General features: G+C 40.6%; 2 protein-coding genes across 2 annotated transcripts; both read right to left on the bottom strand.

Moving 5' to 3' along the window:
- Nucleotides 1-56: 56 nt before the first annotated feature.
- On the bottom strand, nucleotides 57-2,026 carry LOC137709882 (protein LURP-one-related 17-like). Its single transcript, XM_068448862.2, has 2 exons — nucleotides 888-2,026; nucleotides 57-498 (listed from the first exon to the last, which is right to left on the bottom strand). Exons 1-2 carry the CDS (start codon nucleotides 1,167-1,169, stop codon nucleotides 103-105), a joined length of 678 nt encoding a protein of 225 aa, XP_068304963.2. The 5' UTR covers nucleotides 1,170-2,026; the 3' UTR covers nucleotides 57-102.
- A 3,167-nt stretch (nucleotides 2,027-5,193) lies between these two features.
- On the bottom strand, nucleotides 5,194-5,559 carry LOC148696264 (uncharacterized). Its single transcript, XM_088695170.1, has one exon. It carries the CDS (start codon nucleotides 5,557-5,559, stop codon nucleotides 5,194-5,196), a length of 366 nt encoding a protein of 121 aa, XP_088551296.1.
- Nucleotides 5,560-22,074: the final 16,515 nt, after the last annotated feature.

The raw sequence follows: 22,074 nt of genomic DNA, 5'->3' as shown, positions 1-22,074 counted from the left end.
TCAGATGCAAGAGATAATTCTATGATTAAACTATAATTTGTTGAGATTTGCAGACATATAACTCATCAGTAGTAATTACACGGAGCCTGTATGAAAATTAACCTAAGAAAACAACTGATCTAATACTAATACAAGAGCCATTGCAAATCCAGAATCAAAGCCATGATGCACAATCAAATGAAAAACATCTACCCCATAAGAAACACCTCCAATATTTGCTTCTTTTTTCTTGATCTCAGCTACCACATTCCTCGACTCATCTGATACCTTGCATGATCTGTGCGTGTAAGAACCTTCAATCACATATGCATGTCTTTTGTGACCACATGTCTCGCGATACACATAGGCAAGTAGACTACTGGGATTGGTATTTAGGATGTTCATGTTCTTCCTCACGTAAAACGTTGGCCCACTTTTTGATGCTGCGGTTGCCCTTTTTGTGCAACAACCGCCAGTTTCCCCTTCGTGCACAAACCAACCATCAACGAGACTAAGCTTCTGACAAACAAAAGTTATTAAACAGCCAAGATAAAACAAAGTTGGTTTTTATTTTTTATTTTTTATTTTTTTATTTTTTTCTTTTATTATAAACTACATATTTGTTACTTTATGAGTTTATATAAGCTTGAAAAATATTCTCTGTTTTTTTGCCAGACAGTCTAGCAACATAAAATTCTGCATCTTATGTTGCAAGGCTCAATCTGAGTAATTGATCAAGTTGATTTAAGAGTTAGATTTAATATATACACACTCATCATTAGATTTGATGTCAAAGGTGAAAAATAACCAAAATGTGTTTTTAATGTTTTAATCTTAACTCTTGACGTCAAAACGCACTGTAAGTGTATACATATGATTATGATATACAAAATTGGTAATATATTTACCTTTCGGCGACGCATTGTGAGGACAGATTTTCCAGAGCCATCCATCAGAATGACTTCCTCAGGATGTCCGACGTAGTTGTCCACCCGATAAACGAGATCTCCATTGGAATCGATGACCGTGAACCCTTTACAGCTAATTAGAAGGGATTTTCTCCACACTGTTAATGATGCGCAGGCCCCGGAAGTACAACTATCAGGGGCCTTGTATTCTTGGTGATCATGTTGTTCTTGATGATTATGGACGGACCTAGACAAAGATTTCAACAAAGGAACAGACTTCATGATTTCTCTCTCTCTCTCTCTCTCTCTCTCTCAGCTAATGGTAAACCTTAAGCAGGTTAAGGAAGCAGATATTTATATATAGCCTGAGAACGTTTGAGATATCGGTCTTACTAGTATTACAAAAATTCTTTGCTTCGTATAGAAGAGCTGTGTGTATATATAGTTAATCACGCAATATTATATTATACATTTTGGGCCGGGGAATTTTAAATGTATAATTGTATTGTATACATCTATTGCTTGAAACTTAAAACTTTGTCGTATCATATTGGTCGTCATAAGCATGACACGAGTGAGAATCTGGGTATTCCAATGTATAAAATATATTGTGAAAGAGACAACTTGCCAGAAAAGTCATTGCTGGTTTCCTAGAGACACTTTGATGGGATTAAATCATATACTAATTGGTAATCAGCATAAAGGATGTGTCTTGATTAGCATAAAAAAGGTGACACGTATATGTTTTCTTAAGTGGTCTCCGATCTTCCAACTTTTCTCTTCTTTTGATTGAAGAGTTAGGTTTGTGTTTATTTAATCGGACAATCATAAGCACGAGACAAGGAGGGGAACCACAAAAGTTATGGAGGAAGCAGCAGCATGCAGGGAGGGGTGAAATCGTGAAACCCAAGAATATTGCTCAAGTTATCTCCGTGACCATTCATTCAAATTAGGGTATGTAGTCTACACACATTTTATTTTTATTTTTTACGCACCCTTAGTTGTCAGATCAAATAATTTCAAGAAAATCAAATAATATAAATTAAAAAAGAACGTGTGGAAGATAAAAAGGAAAGTATATGGATAGCATCACCCTCAAAAACTATATACCCAACAACATGAAAATGATTTTCACAAACTCTTTTTTTCCTCAACACAATTCCATATATTTTTTACTTTTAGTTTGAGGAAATCAAATGAGAGAAATACATGACAAAAATAAACAGAGCATGTAAAGGAAAATATAAGCGTCCAAAAATCTTTTCTTTGTATTAAAATTTCATTTCAGCGTACCCACCACTCGATGTGTCAAGTATATCACTTAGGTAGCCTTTTTTTTTCAAAGTAAATTTTGTAGAAAAAAATTAAGCGAGATTAGCTTTTCATCAACAGTGTCATAATAACAATACTTCCAAGTGCTCGTATTCAATAAGAGAATGCATTGTAGAAATAACCATAGTTTACTGCTTATCTGATGAATTTTGATCCAATATACATTTTACTAATTGGGCCATGAAAAGCAGAAATGTACAAAGAAAAGAAACACAAAATAAAAACTAGAAACCAAAAACTATTTTAAGTTATTTTCACTTTCAAAATTTTATTTTCATTTATTCTTCTTTATTTTCTCCCTTAACCCTTCCTCAACGTTCATTTCCCCATATATACTTTCCTTCTATCTCAACCCTCAAGCACATAAACTAATAACCAAAACCTAAAAACAAAAAGGTTATCATACGGGTCCTTAGTGCATTACAAGTTTTGCCATGTTTTTTTTATTATTGACTTATATTGACCAAGTATCTATATCATGAATCACATGGAAAAGTCACAACATATGTATGTAAGAATTGCGTACACTAAGTTCCACAGCAATTTTTTAATTTTTTTTTATTTTAAAGATTTGAAAACCAAATAATTTGCACATGCCATTAACGAACAAAATCTGTTCATTTTGTGCATGAGTAATGTGGTTCACTGTTTATTTAATTCACAAAAAGTTAGAATAAGGTGCAGAAAGTTCATGCTATAACCTCTTATCAGAAAAGTAATTCAGAATGGATAATGCTATTCTCACGTCCATTTCTATCTCTCACATTTTTGTTAATTTTTGTTCATTGATTTTCTTGAATTCATTTACTACGACGGCCGAAAATTAAGAGGGGTATGTTAAAGATAAAATTGGTATGTGAATAGCACTATCCTTTAGCATATACTAGCCGGCACCAATTCGTAGATTATATATATGTAAAAGAGCATCTTCAATGGTGTAGACAATTGAGCATAGTAAACCCATTTTAGTTAGTCACATAGGCAAAAACTAGCTCTAATGGTATAGGCAATTGAGTTTGCAAATTTTGCCTACTCTCCCAAAGTAGGCAATGTTGCCTACAATACTATGAGTAAGCAAATGAAGTTCACACATCTTTTTATAATAAAATATTCTATGTGAAGGAAGATGACAAAACTAAAAAGTAAAAGTAGATGTTGCAGATGAAATAAAATAATAAATATAATTTTGTCTACATGGTTTGCTGAATCTATTGGAGTGACGAATTTTTTCATGAGAAAATTAGATGTGAAACATATTATATCAGTCTTTATAATACAATTTTTTCCTATTCTAATTGATTGTGCCATTAGATATGCACTAATTTATAGCAAGAACAAAAAGAGAGCTGGAAGGTTTGAAACAGTTAAGAGCAAGGATCTTCTCTGTTCAGCTTTAGGTGAGAAGCCGTGTTAAAGTGAAAAGAACGTGATTCAAAGTACAAAGTTATGGGGTGAAAAGTGGATCAACAATTCACCACCCCATCTCATAAAACAAATTAAAAGAAACAATAAGCGTAGTGCGCTTTGCCAGTCAGTCTGTTGAGTTTCATCAGAATCTGTAAAATATTGTAATATCATATAATGTGTTTGAATAAGAGCAGTTCCACCGTGGTGTATTACCCAGTAGACTGGCGATGGAATAGGGCCAAATAGGCCGGGGGATAAGGTCCAGCGTATGCCAGCCCGAGCGACAGGCTAGGCCCGAGCGACAAGCCCGGCATGAATTGCCAGCCCGAGAGCCCGAAGGGAATGTGACGTGGGCTGACGTCAGGACGACGTCAGCCATAATATAAAATTAACATAAATATAAATTTAATAAATTAATAAAAAAATTTAAAAAAATGAAAACCCAGAACTCTGGCTCGCCAGAGTTCATCGCCGATACACCCACAAACAAATGGCAAAGACTAAACCCAAGGATTTCAACTCGAAACACATAAAAAACCAGATAATAACTCAAGCAATCGAAGTAGTGCAATAACCTCATCTGGGTTTGAGCAATGGAAGCTTGAAGCTCTCGGCTTCAATGGTGGATCACCCAAATGGTGCTCTGATGATGCATGCAAGGATATATTCGAGTTCCTCTCATCCAGGGGATTGAGATTTCAGAGTTTGTTAGTTTGATTTGCTTCAATTTCGAAGAAGAAGAAGAAGGATGAAAAGGAAAAGGATGGATATATGGATCTGAATCTGAGCTTATGCCTTGGCGTCGATCCATTTTGTGATTCATATGTGTGTGTGTATGTGAGAGAGAGAGAGAGAGAGAGAGAGAGAGAGAGAAGGAATAGGAAAAGGAAGAGTTTCTGGAAAAAAAATGAAAAAGAAGAGTGTTGTGGAAAAAAGTTGAAACGAAAGAGGAGTAGGAAAAAGGCAAAAGGAAAAAAATTAAAAATTATTTTGTATTATTTTATAAATAAAAAAATACTAATATTTTTTTGTTAATTGCCAGGGCTATTTAGTGTAGGGATGGAGATGCAAAAGGTGATTACTGTTCATTAAGGGCGATTACTGTTTACCAGGTGGATTAAATAGTGAATAGCCTGGGGGGAAGGCTCCCACGCTGGAGTTGCTCTAAGGGAAAGGATCCTCTCCGGATCCTTTCCTTCTAACATATTACAATATTGTAATATTGTAATATCGTAGACTGTGTTTGAATAATGATTTTGGCGATCATCACGCCTATAACTAATGCAGCTGTACCATCGGTCATGTCAGAGTCAAACACGTCCTCATGGTAGTTATATACAAAGACAGAAAAGGAAAGAAGGACGTAAAGTTTTTTTATTTTTTTTATACGGAAACGATAGTTGTTATAAATAGGAAAATCGTTTTTTTTATTTCTTTTTATACGGAAACGATAGTTGTTATAAATAGGAAAATCGTTACATAGGTTACTCAAGGGAACGAGGACATCCAATTAAATCCCCGCGCCGCCCGCGGGGGGTGGGGGGGCGGAGGGGGGGTGTTTACCAAATCAAGCAAGCATATGCGCAGATTGATTGGCGTGAAGGCGAGTATGGGTAAAGCAAGCTTCAGTGATTGAGGAGCAGAGGGCCTTGATGTCTTTAATTATCTGTCCAACAAGAGAAAAATTAACTGAAGGGTCCCTAATAGCTTTTACAATTTGAAGCGAATCAGTCTCGAAGATAATATTTTGAAGTCCCCTAGATATTGCCCAAATCACCGCCAATCGAGCCGTTAGAGATTCAGCCATAAGAGAAGATGACGTGTCCCTGAAATTTGCAGCCTTGGTAGCTAGGAAAACACCATTGTCATTCCTAACAATGAGCCCGACACCATCTAACCAACTTGAAGAGGTCCAATCACCATCAATGTTCATTTTTAGGAAACCCAGTGGGGGTGGAGACCATTTAGAAGAGTTAGAGTGTTGTGGGGCTCTGCAGTGCTGTGTCGGTCTTGCATTTGCAAACTCCACCGACCAAGCAAGACATTGAGCCACCACCACGTTTGGCAGGTTGCATTCTCCTGTCCAGAGCTTCTAGTTCGTGCCCCCCCATAGACCCTAAAGAATCATCATAACCATCTCAAAGCAGTCAAGAAGGCCTGCTGATTTGATCGCCACGAACCAATCGGTTAAGGAGGGCGGATAGGTGTTCCTTAATGGCAAGCCCAAAAGAGATGACATCCAGGAGCATTTTGCAAAGGGGAAGAAACGCATTAGATGTATTACCGACTCCTCTGTTCCGTTGCATAGTACGCAAGTTGAGTCCAAGGATATGTCGTGACGAGCCAAGTTAGCTTTGGTCAGAGGTAAGTCAGAATAGAGGTGCCATGCTCACACTTTGACCTTAGAGGGAACTTGAGCCTTCCAAAGGTTATCCTAAAATTTGGCCATACCCGTGGGAGTTGAGGACAAAGCCTCTCCCCTCCCCTCCCCCCAAATCGCCGGTTGAATGGCAGTTCTAGCGAGGTGGTAGGCGCTATGAATCGAGAAAAGACTATTTTTCTCGTAATGCCAGGCTAGGACTTCAGGCGGTCTGCAAACACTGATGGGGATGGATAAGATTGATTTCACCTTTTCCGGAGAGAAGAGTGAGTGGAGGAGTTCTTTGTTCCAACAGGATTTTCTGGTGTTGATAAGCTTACTGACCAAGTTCGGGCAAGGGTCTCCGGTGTTGATGGAAAAGGGATCCACGAATCCTGATGGTTGAGCCCAAACACACCTACCAATGAAGCCCCGATGCAATTATGCTACGGGCTGCGCATATGCTTTTTTAGCAGTACGAAGCATGAATACTAGCATGTGCCTCCATAAAGGAGGAATTAGGATGATTTTTCGCCTTCAGGATAGTGGCCACCAGAGAGTTCGGTTTGTGTTTAATTAGCAAATTAATTGATAATTAATCAATTAAGGAATGATTTAGGGGTTACCTTGTGGAGAAGATATGATGAGGGATGGATGAAATAGGTTATAAATAAATACCTATTTGGGCATTTTTGACTTGATTGAGGGATGATTGTCCATTGCTCGCGCATAGGAATTTTAGTCTGCCTCGAGGGTAATTTTATCCTTTTTACCCAAAAATCCACGTGTCGCCTCTTGATTATTTTGACTCCATAAATGCCCCCACACCTGTTGGGTTGCTCGTAGAAAAGGGCAACATGTGTAAAGATTTTCTTGCTTTAGGAAACATTGGATTGTTTCCTATTTTGATGCAGATTTCCTTTTTAATAAGAAATTAGATCCTTCTAGGAAAGGAAATAAATTTCTCTCAAAGCCTATTTAAGTCCACATTAAGTGGGTTATTAAATCAACTTTGTAGAGCAATTTATTCTACCATACAAGAGAGAGAAAGATTAGAGGATATTTGTTCCCCCTCCTCTAGCAATCTTCTACATCTTGCCCGTGCAAATGATCGTCTTTCGTTGATTTCTTTGTCTTCTCCGCGCTGTACCGATGTAAGAAAAACTTAATTTTCCTTGTTTTCTTCTTGGGTGGTGCTGCCACGAGGTAGTCGTCGGAGTGGTGCGGCACGTCGGTTGGCAAGGGCCGAAGTTGGCTTGGCATGGGCTAAGGAGGTGGTGTGGCAAAGGCCATTGCTTGTGCTACTCGACTTGACTGAAGCCAAGGATTGGCTCGGCATGGGCCGAGGAGGTGGCGTGGTATGGGCCACGGTTTGGTTTACTTGCCAAAAATGAGGAAATTGCTTGAGTTTGATTTCTTAGCTGTTGTAGATGGAGCAGTTAAGGATAAAGCTGCCAAGATCGGAGCTACTGAAGATGAAGTGTCAAATGAGCAAACTGTTGAGTGCAAAGTGGCTGCTGCCCCTTGACCATTCTCTGCCTAGTTAGTCTTCAAGCATTTGATCTTTTGAGCTATGTGGCCTTTTCGCACTAGAGAGCTTTCATAGATGGGTGTCGGGGAATTAGCTTACCTTCTCGCACTGGAGAACAATTAGTTTACCCTCTCGCACTAGAGAGCAATTAGTTTACCCTCTCACACTAGAGAGCAATTAGTTTACCCTCTCGTACTGGAAAGCTATTAGTTTACCCTCTCGCATTGGAGAGCTTACCCATATGGATGTCGGGGAATTGGTTTACCCTCTCGCACTGGAGAGCAATTAGTTTATCCTCTCGCACTTGAGAGCTTACCCAGATGGGTGTCGGGGGATTGGTTTATCTTCTCACACTGAAGAGTAATTAGTTTACCCTTTTGCACTAGAGAGCAGACCTGGATGAGGGTTTGAGCAGTCGTTGTAGACAGCAGTTGAGCCTAGCTTATGAATAACTTCTTGAATCTTCATTGAGAATATAGAAATGGATCAATTGTGTTGGAAGATAGAAAGTGCATAGTAAACTAGATAATTCTCAACTTGCAAGGTCTTGTTCGTCGAGTTGTTTGAGACTTCGAACTTATTTTGAAATGCCTTGATGTGGTTTAGAGGGTGATGGAGATTTCCCCTACTTGTGTAGGCCATGTCGTTGACCTGTCAACATACTCATCACATCGGCCTTTATTTGTCAGCTTCTTAAGGTACTACTTCCACTTCTGGTAACCATTGGTAATGTGGCCTGGTCCTTGATGGAATGCGCAATACTTTGTCTGATCCAACCTGGTAAGATCACCCTTCATGGGTGGCGGCAGCTCGAACCAAGGTTCCTTCTTGAGCTTACGAAGAATTTGGCTGATTGGAACTAAGAACTTGGTGAATGTTTCAGGTGTTGAGTCTTCTCTGGTCGGGGAACATTCCATGCGCTTCTTTTCCGACATATTTTTGTTCGACTGCTTAGCCTCGTCCCATAATGCCTACTTCTTCACCAAAGCATACGAAGCTGCTAGGGTCAGTTCTTCTCTCATGATCAATTTTTCGAATAAAGAATGTTTGGTGGGAAGCCCATTTCTGAATGCTACCATTGCTATATCTTTGTTTCAGCCAACAATTTTAGCCTTCTCCGTTTTTAACCTCTTGACATAGTCACGAATTGTCTCCTAATGGTCTTTTACGATGTTGAAGAATGGTCAGATGTCCATTTGATTGAGCGGTTAGACGAATACTCCTTAGTGAAAACTAAGGAAAGTTTGTTGAAACTTCGGATTAACTACGACGATAGGGTGTGAAACCAGTCTTACACCTCGCCTTGTAGAGTTGTGGTAAAATTTTTGCACATAAGCGCATCGTCGTTCCTAAAAAGGATTATGGTACTGCGGTAATGCTTGAGATGTCGATCCAGATCTTCGTGTTCCTTATACGGAGTGAAGTGAGGCATAATGAACCCACGAGGGGGATTTGTCCGCTCGATCTCATCCGTGAATAGTGACATGCTTATGTTGGTTATGTCTCGTCGAAACGCATTGTCAGTAGTCTCGTTAGGCTGGAAATTACGCACTCGTTTAGTCAGGAGCCTGTCAACTTCTTCTTGAATTTGCATCTATTGGGGCAATGAAACTTTTGGCTGCCTCCGATTGTGACGTATTGGTCTAGGCTACTCTTCCTTATGCTCGACTTATCTGTATCGTGGCTGCGTGCATATGGCACGTTTTTAGCAAGCGAACGGGCTGTTTGCAGGCTTTCGGTTGAACTTAAGTCGGATTAAGTGACTGCGTCCCTCCATCCGCCGTGCTGCCTACATTGATGTGAGGTGAAGAATGCTCTTTGCGAGCCTGGTTATGAATGAACACTTCACCAGGAAGGCTGTCCATATTGATAATCGAACTGTGGCCTCAACCGTGAACGTATGTTCATCTATGGGCTTGATCAGGAGTGCATGCTTCTCTGCGCACTAAGATGAGAGTATACGTTATCCAGATGACCCAAGCGGAAGCGTAAGCTACTAGAATGCTCGAATCGTGGTTGGTTGATGGGCTGTTTGCCGGGATGTTGTTGGAGAGGTTATTTGTCTGCCATTGTCCTACTTCGGGACACCTCGTCAAGGGCACGTTGCATCTTAGTGCGCTGCAAGAGCTGATTCACTAAGGTCGTCTGTTGTGCGAAGGCGCTTGTTAACTCTCTAACTTGTCGAGACAAGTGTTGTTCTCCATTTGGTATGGAAGAGCTTGGACGGAATGCCTTTCCTTGAGTAGTGGAAGTGTAGTGGACTCCGAGTACGAGATTTGAGTTAGGAAATGTTAAATTTGCAGAGAAATAGGGTGAAAATGCCCCCGATTCAATTATCGGCCTAGATATTTGAAGCCGGGAGGGTTGAACTAATCTTGGACTGACCTGGGCTGCTTGGAAGACCACAAGAGTAAGCTGGGCCATAGCAGTAGGCTGGGCCGCAAGAGCAGACTGGACTGCCAGAACAGGTTAGGCCACGAGAGCAGGCTGGGCCAAGGGAACAAGCTGGGCCATGAGAGCAGACTGAGCCGCAAGAACAGACTGGGCCACGAGAGCAGGCTGGGCCGCGAGAGCAGGTTGGACCGAGGGGGTAGGCTGGGCCGCAAGAGTAGGTTAGGCCATAAAAGTGGGTTGCTCAATGTGTGGCGCACTTAGGTACGAGGTTAGAGCTTGGCTTGGCAACGCGTTAGGTTCGCGTCGGGCTTGAGTGGCTCGGGCCGTCTCACATTGGGCTTGGGCCTGTGTGGGCTTGAGTGGCACGCCTTAGGCCGTGGTTATAGCGTGGTGGGCCTTGTCGAGGGTGGCTGCCGTAGTGGTTGCCACGGTGGTACCCCTTGGGGGTGGTGCTGCTCCACTCATCGTTGTGTTAAGCCTTGTAGATTGTCGCGGTCCTAATCCTTAAACGTGTGACTCAACTCTCAATGAAAGCACCAATTTGTGGATGCAAATTTCTTCCTCCTTGTTCTTGGACAAAATTGCACCTACAAAACAAAAAACAAATAACACCTTAGGTCAAGGCCAAGAGCCCCACACGCCTACGATGAATTTGGGGGAGGGGGGGCTTTCGACGAAGAACCTCTGATGCCAAAGTTAGAATTTTAAGAGAAAAATGTTTGAAGAATTTTGAGAATTTAGCAAGAGAATTGGACTTGAGTTTTGGAAAGAATGAGGGGGTTTATATAAGGGTGTGGCCGGCCACCTTGGTAGGAGATGGACGGGCCACTTGGGTGGTTTTTTGGGTGAAGTTCATGATTTGTGTTTAATTAGCAAATTAATTAAATAATTAATCAATTAATTAGCTAATTAATATAATAAAAAAGGAATGATTTAGGGGTTACCTTGTGGAGAAGATATGATGAGGGATGGATGAAATAAGTTATAAATAAATACCTATTTGGGCTTTTTTGACTTGATTAAGGGATTATTGTCCACTGCTCGCGCATAGGAATTCCGGTATGCCTCGAGGGTAATTTTATCCTTTTAACCCAAAAATCCACGTGTCGCCTCTTGATTATTTTTGGCTCCACATCTCCAACCCTATTTAGCCAGTAATGCTAGGTTAAAGGCATATAAATTGGGAAACCCAAGGCCACCGTCCAACTTGGCTATGCATAGCTTTTCCCAGGAACATCAGTGGATCTGTTTTTCCCCCTCATCGCCATTCCACCAATAGGATGCAATAGTTTGTTTAAATCATCATAGAAAAACTTTGGGAGAAGAAAACACCCCATGGTATAGATGGGAATCGCATGGGCAATGGTTTTCACTAGGATGACTTCTTTACCCGCAGCACTTAGTAGCTTTCCTTTCCAACTTTGGAGATGTTTCCAAAGCCGTTTCTTGATGAATCTGAAACATCTGCTACGGCTTTGACCTGCAATGGTGGGCATCCCAAGGTATTTCTCATGGCGACTAACACTGTTAACACTCAGCAGCTGCGTAAGCGAATATCGAGTTAAAGCACCTACATTTCTGCTAAAACACACCTCACTTTTAATAAGGTTGACTTTTTGACCAGACGCTAGTTCGTAGGACCTGAGGGAGTTGAGAACATGCTGGCACTCTTCAAATTTGGCATGGCAAAAGATGAGACTATCATCAGCGAAAAATAGATGGCTTACTGATAGTGCACCATTGCATAGGGAAATGCCCCGGATTAACACCTCCCGCTCTAGGGAAGCTATTTGGGAAGACAGGCCCTCAACGCATAATAGAAAGAAATAAGGTGTTGAGTGCATAAAGTTATATTTATATGCCATCTTTTACTTAGGTTTTTGACTTAAAATCTCTATGTATCACAAGGTATTTTGTTATTTGTATTGTATTTCAGGATGAAAATAAGGGCATGAAGAAATCATCTTATTTTGAATATTGTAAAAAGTGGCTCAAGATCCGCCAGAAGGGCCCTTGCAGAATAGCCAACTTGCGAGCTTTGCCCCGAAGTGCTCAGGGCCAACAGCCCTCTGCTCCTCCGCCACCTCCTCTCGCTCCACCACCTCAAAATCCTCCACACATTTCGTTCTTCCCACATTTTCTCAGCAACCAAACAGCAGAAATCGAAACCAATTCATGAAATGCCAACACCCAATTCAAACACCGAATAGTTTCACGATTCAGAGCTCGGATTACTACCTAAACTACATTATTCAGTAATCCAAACAGAGCCTAAGTAAGAAAATCCAGAAGCAATGAAAGTTATAAATTGCAGATTACCTCTCCTTCCATTCTGAATGCTATTCATCTGAGCTCTGTAGTAGTTCTCTATGAACTGCTTGGCCTCCGCCACCTTCTCCATCGTCAAGCTCAACCCCGGCACCTGCTCCTCCCAATCCTCCATTCTTTCTCTCTCTTCACTCTCATGGTATCATCTCTTTCAATTTGGGGCTTGGCTACTATTCAACCCAACAAACCCATCTCTCCCTACGCTTCACTTTCATCTTTGCGCCACACCTTCCACCTCCCCGTGTAGCCATGCCTTACTCCCCTGCCACTGCCTCACAAAACCCAACCACATATCCCCCAAATCGGATTCAAGAATTTATCAACCAAACCCCAAATAATAAACCCACATATCCGTTGAAGAAATCACTCAAAACCCATAAAAGCTTGAAATTGAAATACTTGGCAGGGAGGAGGGGTGGTGATTATGGGGTAGGGTGAGTGGGAAAAATGAAAGCGAGGGGGAAAAGGGGAGGGAGGAATTCTTATTTTCTGCTAGGCAAGTCTGACACATGAAGGTTTACAATAATGACATTTTGTGAAAATGTTATTAAAAGAATATGGGAAAGAAATAAAACAAAAAGAATAAGGGCATTTTAGTAATCATATTGATTTCTATTCCGATTCAGATGAATTAGTAAACAACTTATATGAATTTCGTTTCATTTTTTCTCCGATTCCAAACGGTTACGTAAATGAGCCCTAAGCTTAATTTTGATCTCCATGGTTCATCTCTCCAATCATTTTGTAAGAGGGATTTGATGTTATAAGGTGTGAAAATGATATTATAGAAAATTTCCTCTCAAAACTCCAACGCACAGTTAAATGTTATGTTGGAGTAAATATGTTTTTATTTAAATATTTTAAATGCTACGTTTTTTGTCCGTTGTGGATTTTATATTTGGGTTTATTACAATCATTACATATATATATATATATATATATATATATATATATAACCTAAATTGTCTTTAATCTTACTTTTTGATGAGCAGTAATCTCCTCCACTACTTTCGAAACGTGAAAAAGCTTTCTCACATTAATTGATGGGATCCCTTCTCTAAACAGAGAAGCAGATTAGGTCAGATTATGTCCTTATACTTTTTTTTTGTTCCGTTTGAATATTTACAGTTTTGATTTGACCGTTTTGGTTTTCCTCAGTTTTGATTCTTTAAGATTTTCAAGCCCTTGAATCTCAAAATTTGCAACGCATATTTTATTGTCTTGCATATATATATGTTCCCTATTTAGAAGAAAACATGCAGAAGAAAAAGAAACAACATCTTATTACTTTTTTTTTAAATTGAGTTCTGAAAGCAACATATAGAAAATGTGTGAGTTCGAAGGTTCTTTCATTGTGCAAAGAAGAACCTATCAGAAGAAGAAGGTTCTAGATTGTTTTTTCTTGAGGACGACGTGGTGTTTGTAAACTGCTTGCACACTTTGGGAAAAGCAGCGAAACATCTTAAAGAGACCGACTTAGTCCGCAACTCATTCCAATAATCATTCACCACTCAAGGCTTCTACATTTTTTTGGGTAATTTTGTTCCTTTCTATTTCAGAATTCAACATGTTTTCTCTATATTCTTAATATTGTTATAGGATGATGGATGTATGGGCATGTGTTTTCCATCTACTAGCTAATGGCTGTAAGAAGACAGCTTTGGTGTTCTGTAGCTATTAGTCTTAGCAGCCGACTGACTCTAATTATAGTCATTAAACCACCTCCATCTTACTTGATTTCCGTTGGATACTTTTCAACTTATTGAAGCTTTCGGTACTTGTAGAAAAAGAATGTGTGGCTGAAAGTATATCTCATTAATACGTGAAGAAAGAAAATATATACAATTACATGCCTTGCACAACAAGGTACAATCCCTACAATATAGGAATACACTTATAATTAGGATTACAATCATATCTAGACTCCAACTAGGAAGCTATTTCTAACACTCCCCCTCAAGTTGGAGAGTGGATATCAAGAACTCCCAACTTGCGCAACATAGTCGAAAACTTATCCTTCCCGAGAGGCTTGGTAAATAAGTCTGCCAACTGGTGTGCCGTACCAACATACTTGGTTGTGACTGTGCCATCCGCAATCTTATCTCGTATAAAGTGACAATCCATCTTAATGTGACGAGTCCGCTCATGAAAAACAGGATTAGCAGCTATATGTAACGCTGCTTGATTATCGCAAAATAAAGCAGAAGGACCATCCAAAGGAATGTTCAAGTCTTTTAATAAATACCGAAGCCAAACTAACTCACAACAAGCACCGGCCATAGCCCTATATTCGGCCTCAGCTGAAGAAAGTGAAACAGTTTTCTGTCGCTTCGTCCGCCACGAAATCAAAGAATTGCCTAAGAAAACACAATACCCAGAAGTTGAACGACGAGTGATAGGACAACCTGCCCAGTCAGAATCACAAAATGCGACCAACTTGGTGTGGTTGTCTGAACGGAATAATAAACCTTGTCCTGGTGTAGACTTTAAATAACGAACAACACGAAGCGCAGCATCCATATGAGGTACACGTGGCTCATGCATAAAACGGCTCAAAACATGCACAGAATATGTGATATCCGGCCGAGTGATGGTGAGGTAGATTAACCGTCCTATTAACCGCCGATACTTTTCAGGATCCTTGAGAAGTTCTCCTTGATCAGATAGTTTTGTATCATCCATAGGGAAAGCAATCGGTCGTGCTCCCAGAAAACCATAATCCTTGAGGATCTCCAGTGCATACTTTCGTTGTGAAATATAAATCCCACGTTGAGATCGAGAAACCTCAATACCCAAAAAATATTTTAAATCACCAAGATCTTTTATTCGAAAGTGATCTCGAAGAAAAGACTTCAGAGAATTGATGGCACCAACATCATTGCCTGTAATCACAATATCATCTACATAAATGAGCAAGGCTGTGAAAGAAGTACCGGATTTTCTGGTGAACAGTGAGTAGTCAGCTTTGGATTGGTGAAATCCGGCAGAAAGAATGGCACTAGTGAACTTGGCAAACCATTGACGAGAAGCCTGCTTGAGACCATAAAGAGACTTGTGGAGGCGACATACAAGATTCTCCCCCTGTCGCCGAAGACCAGGAGGAGGAGACATGTAAATTTCCTCATCCAAATCACCATGCAAGAAAGCATTATTAACATCAAGCTGATGGAGAGACCAAGACTGGCTAGCAGCAAGGGCAAGAAGACAACGCACTGTAATCATCTTGGCAGTAGGAGAAAAAGTGTCATGATAATCAATACCTGCGGCTTGAGTGAAACCCTTAGCCACCAAGCGAGCTTTGTAACGCTCAATAGAACCATCAGAATTATGCTTTAGTTTGTACACCCATTTACAATCAATAGGAACTTTGCCAGGAGGTAAGGGAGTCAAGGTCCAAGTACCGTTGGCATGTAAAGCCTCAAGCTCCTCATTCATGGCACGATGCCAATTAGGATCACGAGCAGCCTCTGCAAAAGAAGATGGCTCCAAACTCCGACTGACAGCGTAAATATATGAAAGATGATGGGGAGATAACCGGTGGTAAGAAATAAAATTACAAAGTGGATATCGCGTACCTTTAACAGAACTGGGCTGCGAAGACGATGGGTGTGGAGGCAAAATCACTTGCGAGCAAACGTAGTCTTTTAAATAGGACGGGGGATGGTGTGTGCGAGATGAGGTGCGAGTGGTTGGTAAAGGAGGTGGAGATGCCGTGGGTGAGGAGGGATTAAGAGGGGCCGAGGGTGATGAGGGGTCAATGTCGGTGGAGGGAGGGACATGTGGGGCCGGGACTAAAATGGGAGAAGGGGGTGGCGTAGAATTGGAGGAAAGAAGAGGGGAGATGGGGTCGGTGACAGGAAGCAGTGGAATGGGTACGGGAGGAGGAGGTGAAGGGGACGTGGGGCCAAGAGAAGGGGGATAGGGAAGGTCCGGGAAAGGGGGAATGGGAAGAGAAGGTGTGGGGTTTTGGGTAGGTGGGGACGTGGCAGCAAAAGGGAAGGAATCTTCATGGAAAATAACATCTCGACTGGTGAAGGTGCGGTGAGTTTCTAAGTCATATAATTTGTATGCTTTTTGGCCAAGAGGGTAACCAATGAAAGCACATCGTTGGGCCCGAGGGGAAAATTTTGTGGTAGGATGGATAGAGGTGGCATAAGCAAGGCAACCGAAGACACGAAAATGGTCATAGGATGGGGTTGTAGTATGGAGGACCTCAAAAGGAGATTTATTATGTAAAAGTCGAGTAGGGAGACGATTGATGGTATAAGCAGCGGTAAGAACACATTCACCCCAAAATTTGAGGGGAAGGTGTGATTGAAAACGAAGTGCGCGAGCGGTTTCAAGAAGGTGCCTATGTTTGCGTTCAACAACGCCATTTTGTTGCGGAGTGTAAACACAAGAAGTTTGAAAAAGAACCCCATGATCAGAAAAAAAATTGCGAAGAGAAACAAATTCTCCCCCATTATCGGTACGAATGCTTCGAACTTGAGTGTGAAATTGGGTATTAACATAGGCAAAAAAAGATTTGATTAGTTGTTGAGTATCAGATTTGTGCGTCATGAGAAAGACCCACGTAAAGCGGGAAAAATCATCCACAATAGTCAAAAAATAATGAGCACCAGTAAGGGAAGATTGACGATTCGGACCCCAAATATCACAATGAATTAAATCAAAAGGAAAAGTTGTAGAAATTGAACTTAAACCAAAAGGTTGACGAGTTTGTTTTGCCAAAGGACAAACAGGACAAACATGACTAGAATCAAATGAACAATTAAGGAAATTAGAGGCTAAAATTTGCAAACGGCTAGAAGAAAGGTGACCAAGACGGCGATGCCATAATGAGGATGGGATGGTGATGAGGTTGCATAGTGGTTGACGGGTGGGAAGGGAGGAGGTAAGGGCCACGAGGTAATAAAGGTCACCACGTCGCTTACCCACACCAATCATCGCCTTCGAAACCAAGTCCTGCAAAACACACCAAGAAGGCAAAAATGTTACGGAACACGATAAACCATCTGTAAGCTTACCAACCGATAAAAGGTCCACTTTAAAATTGGGGACACATAAAACATCTTCCAAGTCAATCAAAGAATTTAAACGAAGAGTGCCAGTTAAAGTAATTGGAGCAGTGTCACCGCTAGGCAAAGAAACAGGTGGCATGTGCGAAGCAGAAGTATTAATCAAACATGAAGCGGAGGAAGTGATATGATTCGTGGCGCCACTGTCAATGATCCATGGACCATGATGAGAAGCCACGGGAAACAAACCTGAGGCAAGGTGATCACGGGAAACTATATTAGCCCGAGGAGGAGATGCCGGGTTGTCATTGAGGGCAGCAAGGAGACGATGATGCTGTTCGACAGAAAGATGGGGCATGGCAACCTGTAGATCATGCAAAGTGGGCTGCGGCGTGTGATGGGCTGGTGGGCCAGGGTGCGGAAGGAGATCATCCAACATAGGCTGATGTGCATGATTAGCAGAGGGGCGTGAGTGGCTTGCGGAGCTGCGAATGGGCCGAGAGGCAGCATTGTTGCTGCGAGCAGAGGGAGCAGCAACGCTGCGGGCAGAACCTGCGGAAGTGGAGGAGCGGCGGGGAGGTCTCCACGGCTGACCATGGAGAGGATGTCCAACCGGATACCCATGAAGCTTGTGGCAAGTATCACGGGTGTGAAAGTCATAACCGCAATAGGAGCAATGTAGAGGAGGCCGATCGGACGAAGACCGAGGATAGCTACGCACCACCATGGCAGCAGGGGGCTCGGCAGTACGTGAAAAACCTAGTGCACGTTGTTTTTCGGCTTGAGAAACAGAGGAACAAGCTTGGCGGACTGTGGGCAAAGGATTCATAAGAAGAATTTGGTCCCGAACGGCGGCAAACGATTCATTGAGACCCATAAGAAACTGCATAAGGTGTTGGCGATCATGTTTGGTGCCACAAGAACAAGAACATGCATCACTATAGGAGGCAAGCTCGTCCCAAAGACCTTTGAGGCGAGTGAAGTAGGTGGAAACCGAAGAGGACCCTTGGGAGATGGTGGCAATTTCACGGTTCAGGTGGAAGATACGGGGTGCATTGGATTGTGAAAAACGTTCATGAAGATCGTCCCAAACAGCCTTAGCGGTGGTGGAAAAGAGAACGGATTCGGCAAGATCGGGTTCCAGGGAATGAAGGATCCATGAAAGGATCATATCATTGCAGCGCCTCCAAGAGGCGTGAGCATCAGGATCATCGGCAAGGTCAGGTTCGGCAATATCACCTGTGATAAAACCAAGTTTATTCTTGGCGCTTAAGGAGATGTGCATCCCGCGTGCCCAGGTTGTGTAATTATCTCCATTTAACTTCTTGGAGACGAGAACAAGGTTGGGATGGTCGGAATGGTGAAGATAAAAAGGGTTGGGGCCATCAGAAGAAGAGTCTCCCATGAGAAAAGAGAAACGGCAGGGATGACTGCCGAGAAAAAAAATTTGCGGTTTGGAGAAAAAAAAAGCTAGGGTTTGCAACCTGCTCTGTATACCATGTAGAAAAAGAATGTGTGGCTGAAAGTATATCTCATTAATACGTGAAGAAAGAAAATATATACAATTACATGCCTTGCACAACAAGGTACAATCCCTACAATATAGGAATACACTTATAATTAGGATTACAATCATATCTAGACTCCAACTAGGAAGCTATTTCTAACAGTACTTACTTTTCAATGTGACTATATATAGTAGCTTAGCTATATTCTACATGCCCAGAGAAATATGGGTTAACTGCAAACCCAACCAAAATTTTACACGACTAAAACTCGCATTAGCCTTAACTCGGAGTGATGATCACCCTCCTACGCCACTACCTCGCGTTTTAGACTACCACACGTCACTGATTATGCATGAAAGCAATCTTCCCACAAGCTTTCCCGTGTGAAAATGGTAATTAAGTCTTATTAAAAAACAATTAGCCGTCTCATGGATGAATTAATTGTTTACTGACTTGTGATTAACGCAAAAGAAATTACTAGAAATCTATAAAAAAATAAATTAAAAAAATAAATCCCAAAAGTGAGAGGGGGCGTTTCCTCTCCTATTGCATGATACATTTGTGTGTGTGTGTGTGTGTGTGTATGTGTATATATTATTTTGTGTTTATTTAGAATTTTTTCAAATGAAGATGAATAATTCTCGGAGAGGAAGTGAATTAACCGGCTAAACACTGATTAAGGTTCCTAAAACCGACCAAACATTGATCCTATCAAGCATAGACAATCGGTTAGATGTGCCCAAGGGCTCACTCTAGTTTTAGATCTCATGAGTGTTATCTTTTTTTTGTTAATACGAGTTCTTCTAGGTGATTGATGAATTGTATTGTATTTTTAATGAGTTTGTAATTGTAGTTGTCTAGTGTTTTTTGTATGTGCGTTGATTACGTTAACATGTTTGTCCTATGTATGTTGGTTTTTCAATAAGTTTTTATAGATCTAAAATATATAAAGTTGTTAAATTATAATTTTCAAATGAAGGGGAATAACTTCTTTGAAGAGGAAGTGAATGATATGGTTAAGACTGATCGAGATTACTAAAACCGACCAAACTTCCCATCAAGCATAGATAATCAGTAGTTAGATGTGCCCAAGTGATTTCTTCCAATTTTGTTTAACGTTGTTGTTTGGAAGGAAGTGAAGGGAGAACCCGCCAGACGAGTGACTCAGATCATGAGATATGCATGCTTGCACTTCAACTCAACTGCATAGGGGACCGGATCACATAACAGTGTTTAGAATCCGACTATATCCGGCTGTAGGGCCTCTGCTGAGATATTAGTCACTACTAATTTTAGAAAAAATGCAATACTAATATAAATGGAGTCTACCACGTGCGTTTTACTGGTTGAAATCCTGTCACTTGGCATCCTTTTAGGTACCTTTATGTGGTAAATCTTTGACCTAATCTTGATTAGTAAACTAAGCAAATCTAAATACTAATAAACTAATGGAAACGTGGTGTGAGTAGTATTACTGTGCTTCTAGGAGTTTGCCTAATAAAATTATTCTGTGTGTTTTTTTAATGAAGCCCATGTTTTCAGAAAGATTGAAATAGATTATTATTCAACTGAAGAAAAGTGATGTGCAGAAGGGAATCTAAAGAGTCAATTTACAAAGACAGATGGTACAATATAATTTGCTTATGGCAGATGATGAGGATGTTCAGGTTTTCTTGTCCAGGTTTTCCTAAAAAAAAAAAAAAAAAAAAAACAAAGAAAAACAAAAACCAAAAACGTGCCACCTTAATGCTCCTCCCCCCCGGGCCGAGGGCAGCGGTTAGACCGTGTTCATGATTTCATATCGGAAAAAGTTAATTAGTTAATTTATTGGGTTAAGTACCTAAAACTCAGTGTCATTTTAAATTAGTCTCAATCTTTTTAAACATTCCAAATAAGTACCAAACCTACTTAAACTCCAGTTAATTTTCAAACACAGATTATATTCAAAATCTACCAGTTGGGCATATAATAGACAATATTAATATTAGTTGCTTCAAAATCTAAATTTCAAACATAGATTATATAATATAACTCAATGATCAAACAGGTATTGAATTGAATCGCAAAGAGATTCAAATTGAAATTACATCAGGAGGGCAATCTTTTAACAAAGTTTAAGAATTCAGGGATGGGATTCCAAAGAGTTTGTTTCTACTCATTCGTCGATTCTCGACTCATAAACCTTCCGATTCTTCTTTGTGGTGATGAAGATGGTGGCGGCCGTATCATGGTAGTCCATAACCATTTTAGCAACATTCATGAACTTCTTCTCGATGTTGACGGCTTGAGTTGTAGGATGGAGTTGGTGGTTTTGCGTTAGGTTTGGAGGTGATGGCATCATTAAGATGGTGATAACCGTTAGTTGGTGAAGGCTATACTTCCATGTCCTTCTAATGATTTTGGAGACAAAGTAAGGCTAGTTAGTTTAACAGATTTTTAACTGGGGCTTAACGGATGTAATATTTTCAAATAGGTAGGGTACTTGTTTAGAATGTTTAAAAAAGTTGAGACCAATGTGAAATGACACTAAAAGGTTTGGGGGTTTTGGGTACTTAATCCTAATTTTTTTTAGTTTATTATTATGTGGTATTCGTTAATTTGCATCCCAAAATTTTAAGGATTGGTCAATCTTCTCCCTCAACTTTAATTTTGGCCAATTTTCTTCCTCAACTCTCATAATTAGTCAAATCTCCACCCAGCTATTGGATTTTCGAATTTTTCATCTATTCCTTCCATTAAGTATGTCATGTGCTATCCACATAATCACCTTTAAAGGGAAAAAAAAATGTTATTTTCTCCAAATCTTCTTTCTTTTCTTTTTTTGTTGGCAAAAGCGGTAGATGTATTACCAAAAACACACTAAAGTTTACAAAGAACGAGGTGCAAATACAAGAAAAGCCCAAAAGAAAGTAGGGACCCTCAAAGCAAAACCCATAATAAAGGTTTGAGCTCAAAAATAGCAAAGGAAACAAAGAACCCTAAATTCCCTAAGACCGCTGCCAATGCATCACCGAAAAGCATTCGCCTAATAGACGCCAAAAATCCAGCCAAACAATTCCGCAAAAATGACGGAAGGACGACTCCAATAACCTTTACAAAGCAAACCTTCTATCTTCTTCCTTTTCTCTACCAATGTTTTATACTCCCGAGATCTTTTCTTGTGACCTTTCAAACCCAACATTTCTTTCTGTTTTTCCCTCCAATCTCCAAACCCAACATTTAATTCCAGGTTAAAATGTAAGCAATGGATTGGGTCGATGATGTGACGCTACATTCGCCCCCGGATCCAGCATGGAGAGAAGAACAAGCT

Source organism: Pyrus communis, chromosome 6, assembly GCF_041283825.1.
Source record: "Pyrus communis isolate YQ-2024b chromosome 6, ASM4128382v1, whole genome shotgun sequence".
Taxonomy (NCBI): domain Eukaryota; kingdom Viridiplantae; phylum Streptophyta; class Magnoliopsida; order Rosales; family Rosaceae; genus Pyrus; species Pyrus communis.
This window is presented reverse-complemented; position numbering and strand designations above follow the sequence as displayed.

Coding starts and splice junctions, on each gene's coding strand:
- LOC137709882 (XM_068448862.2), bottom strand. CDS start 1,169: ATGAAGTCTGTTCCTTTGTTGAAATCTTTGTCTAGGTCCGTCCATAAT. Junction 499..887: donor TCACAATGCGTCGCCGAAAG/GTAAATATATTA, acceptor TTTGTTTGTCAG/AAGCTTAGTCTCGTTGATGG.
- LOC148696264 (XM_088695170.1), bottom strand. CDS start 5,559: ATGAACATTGATGGTGATTGGACCTCTTCAAGTTGGTTAGATGGTGTC.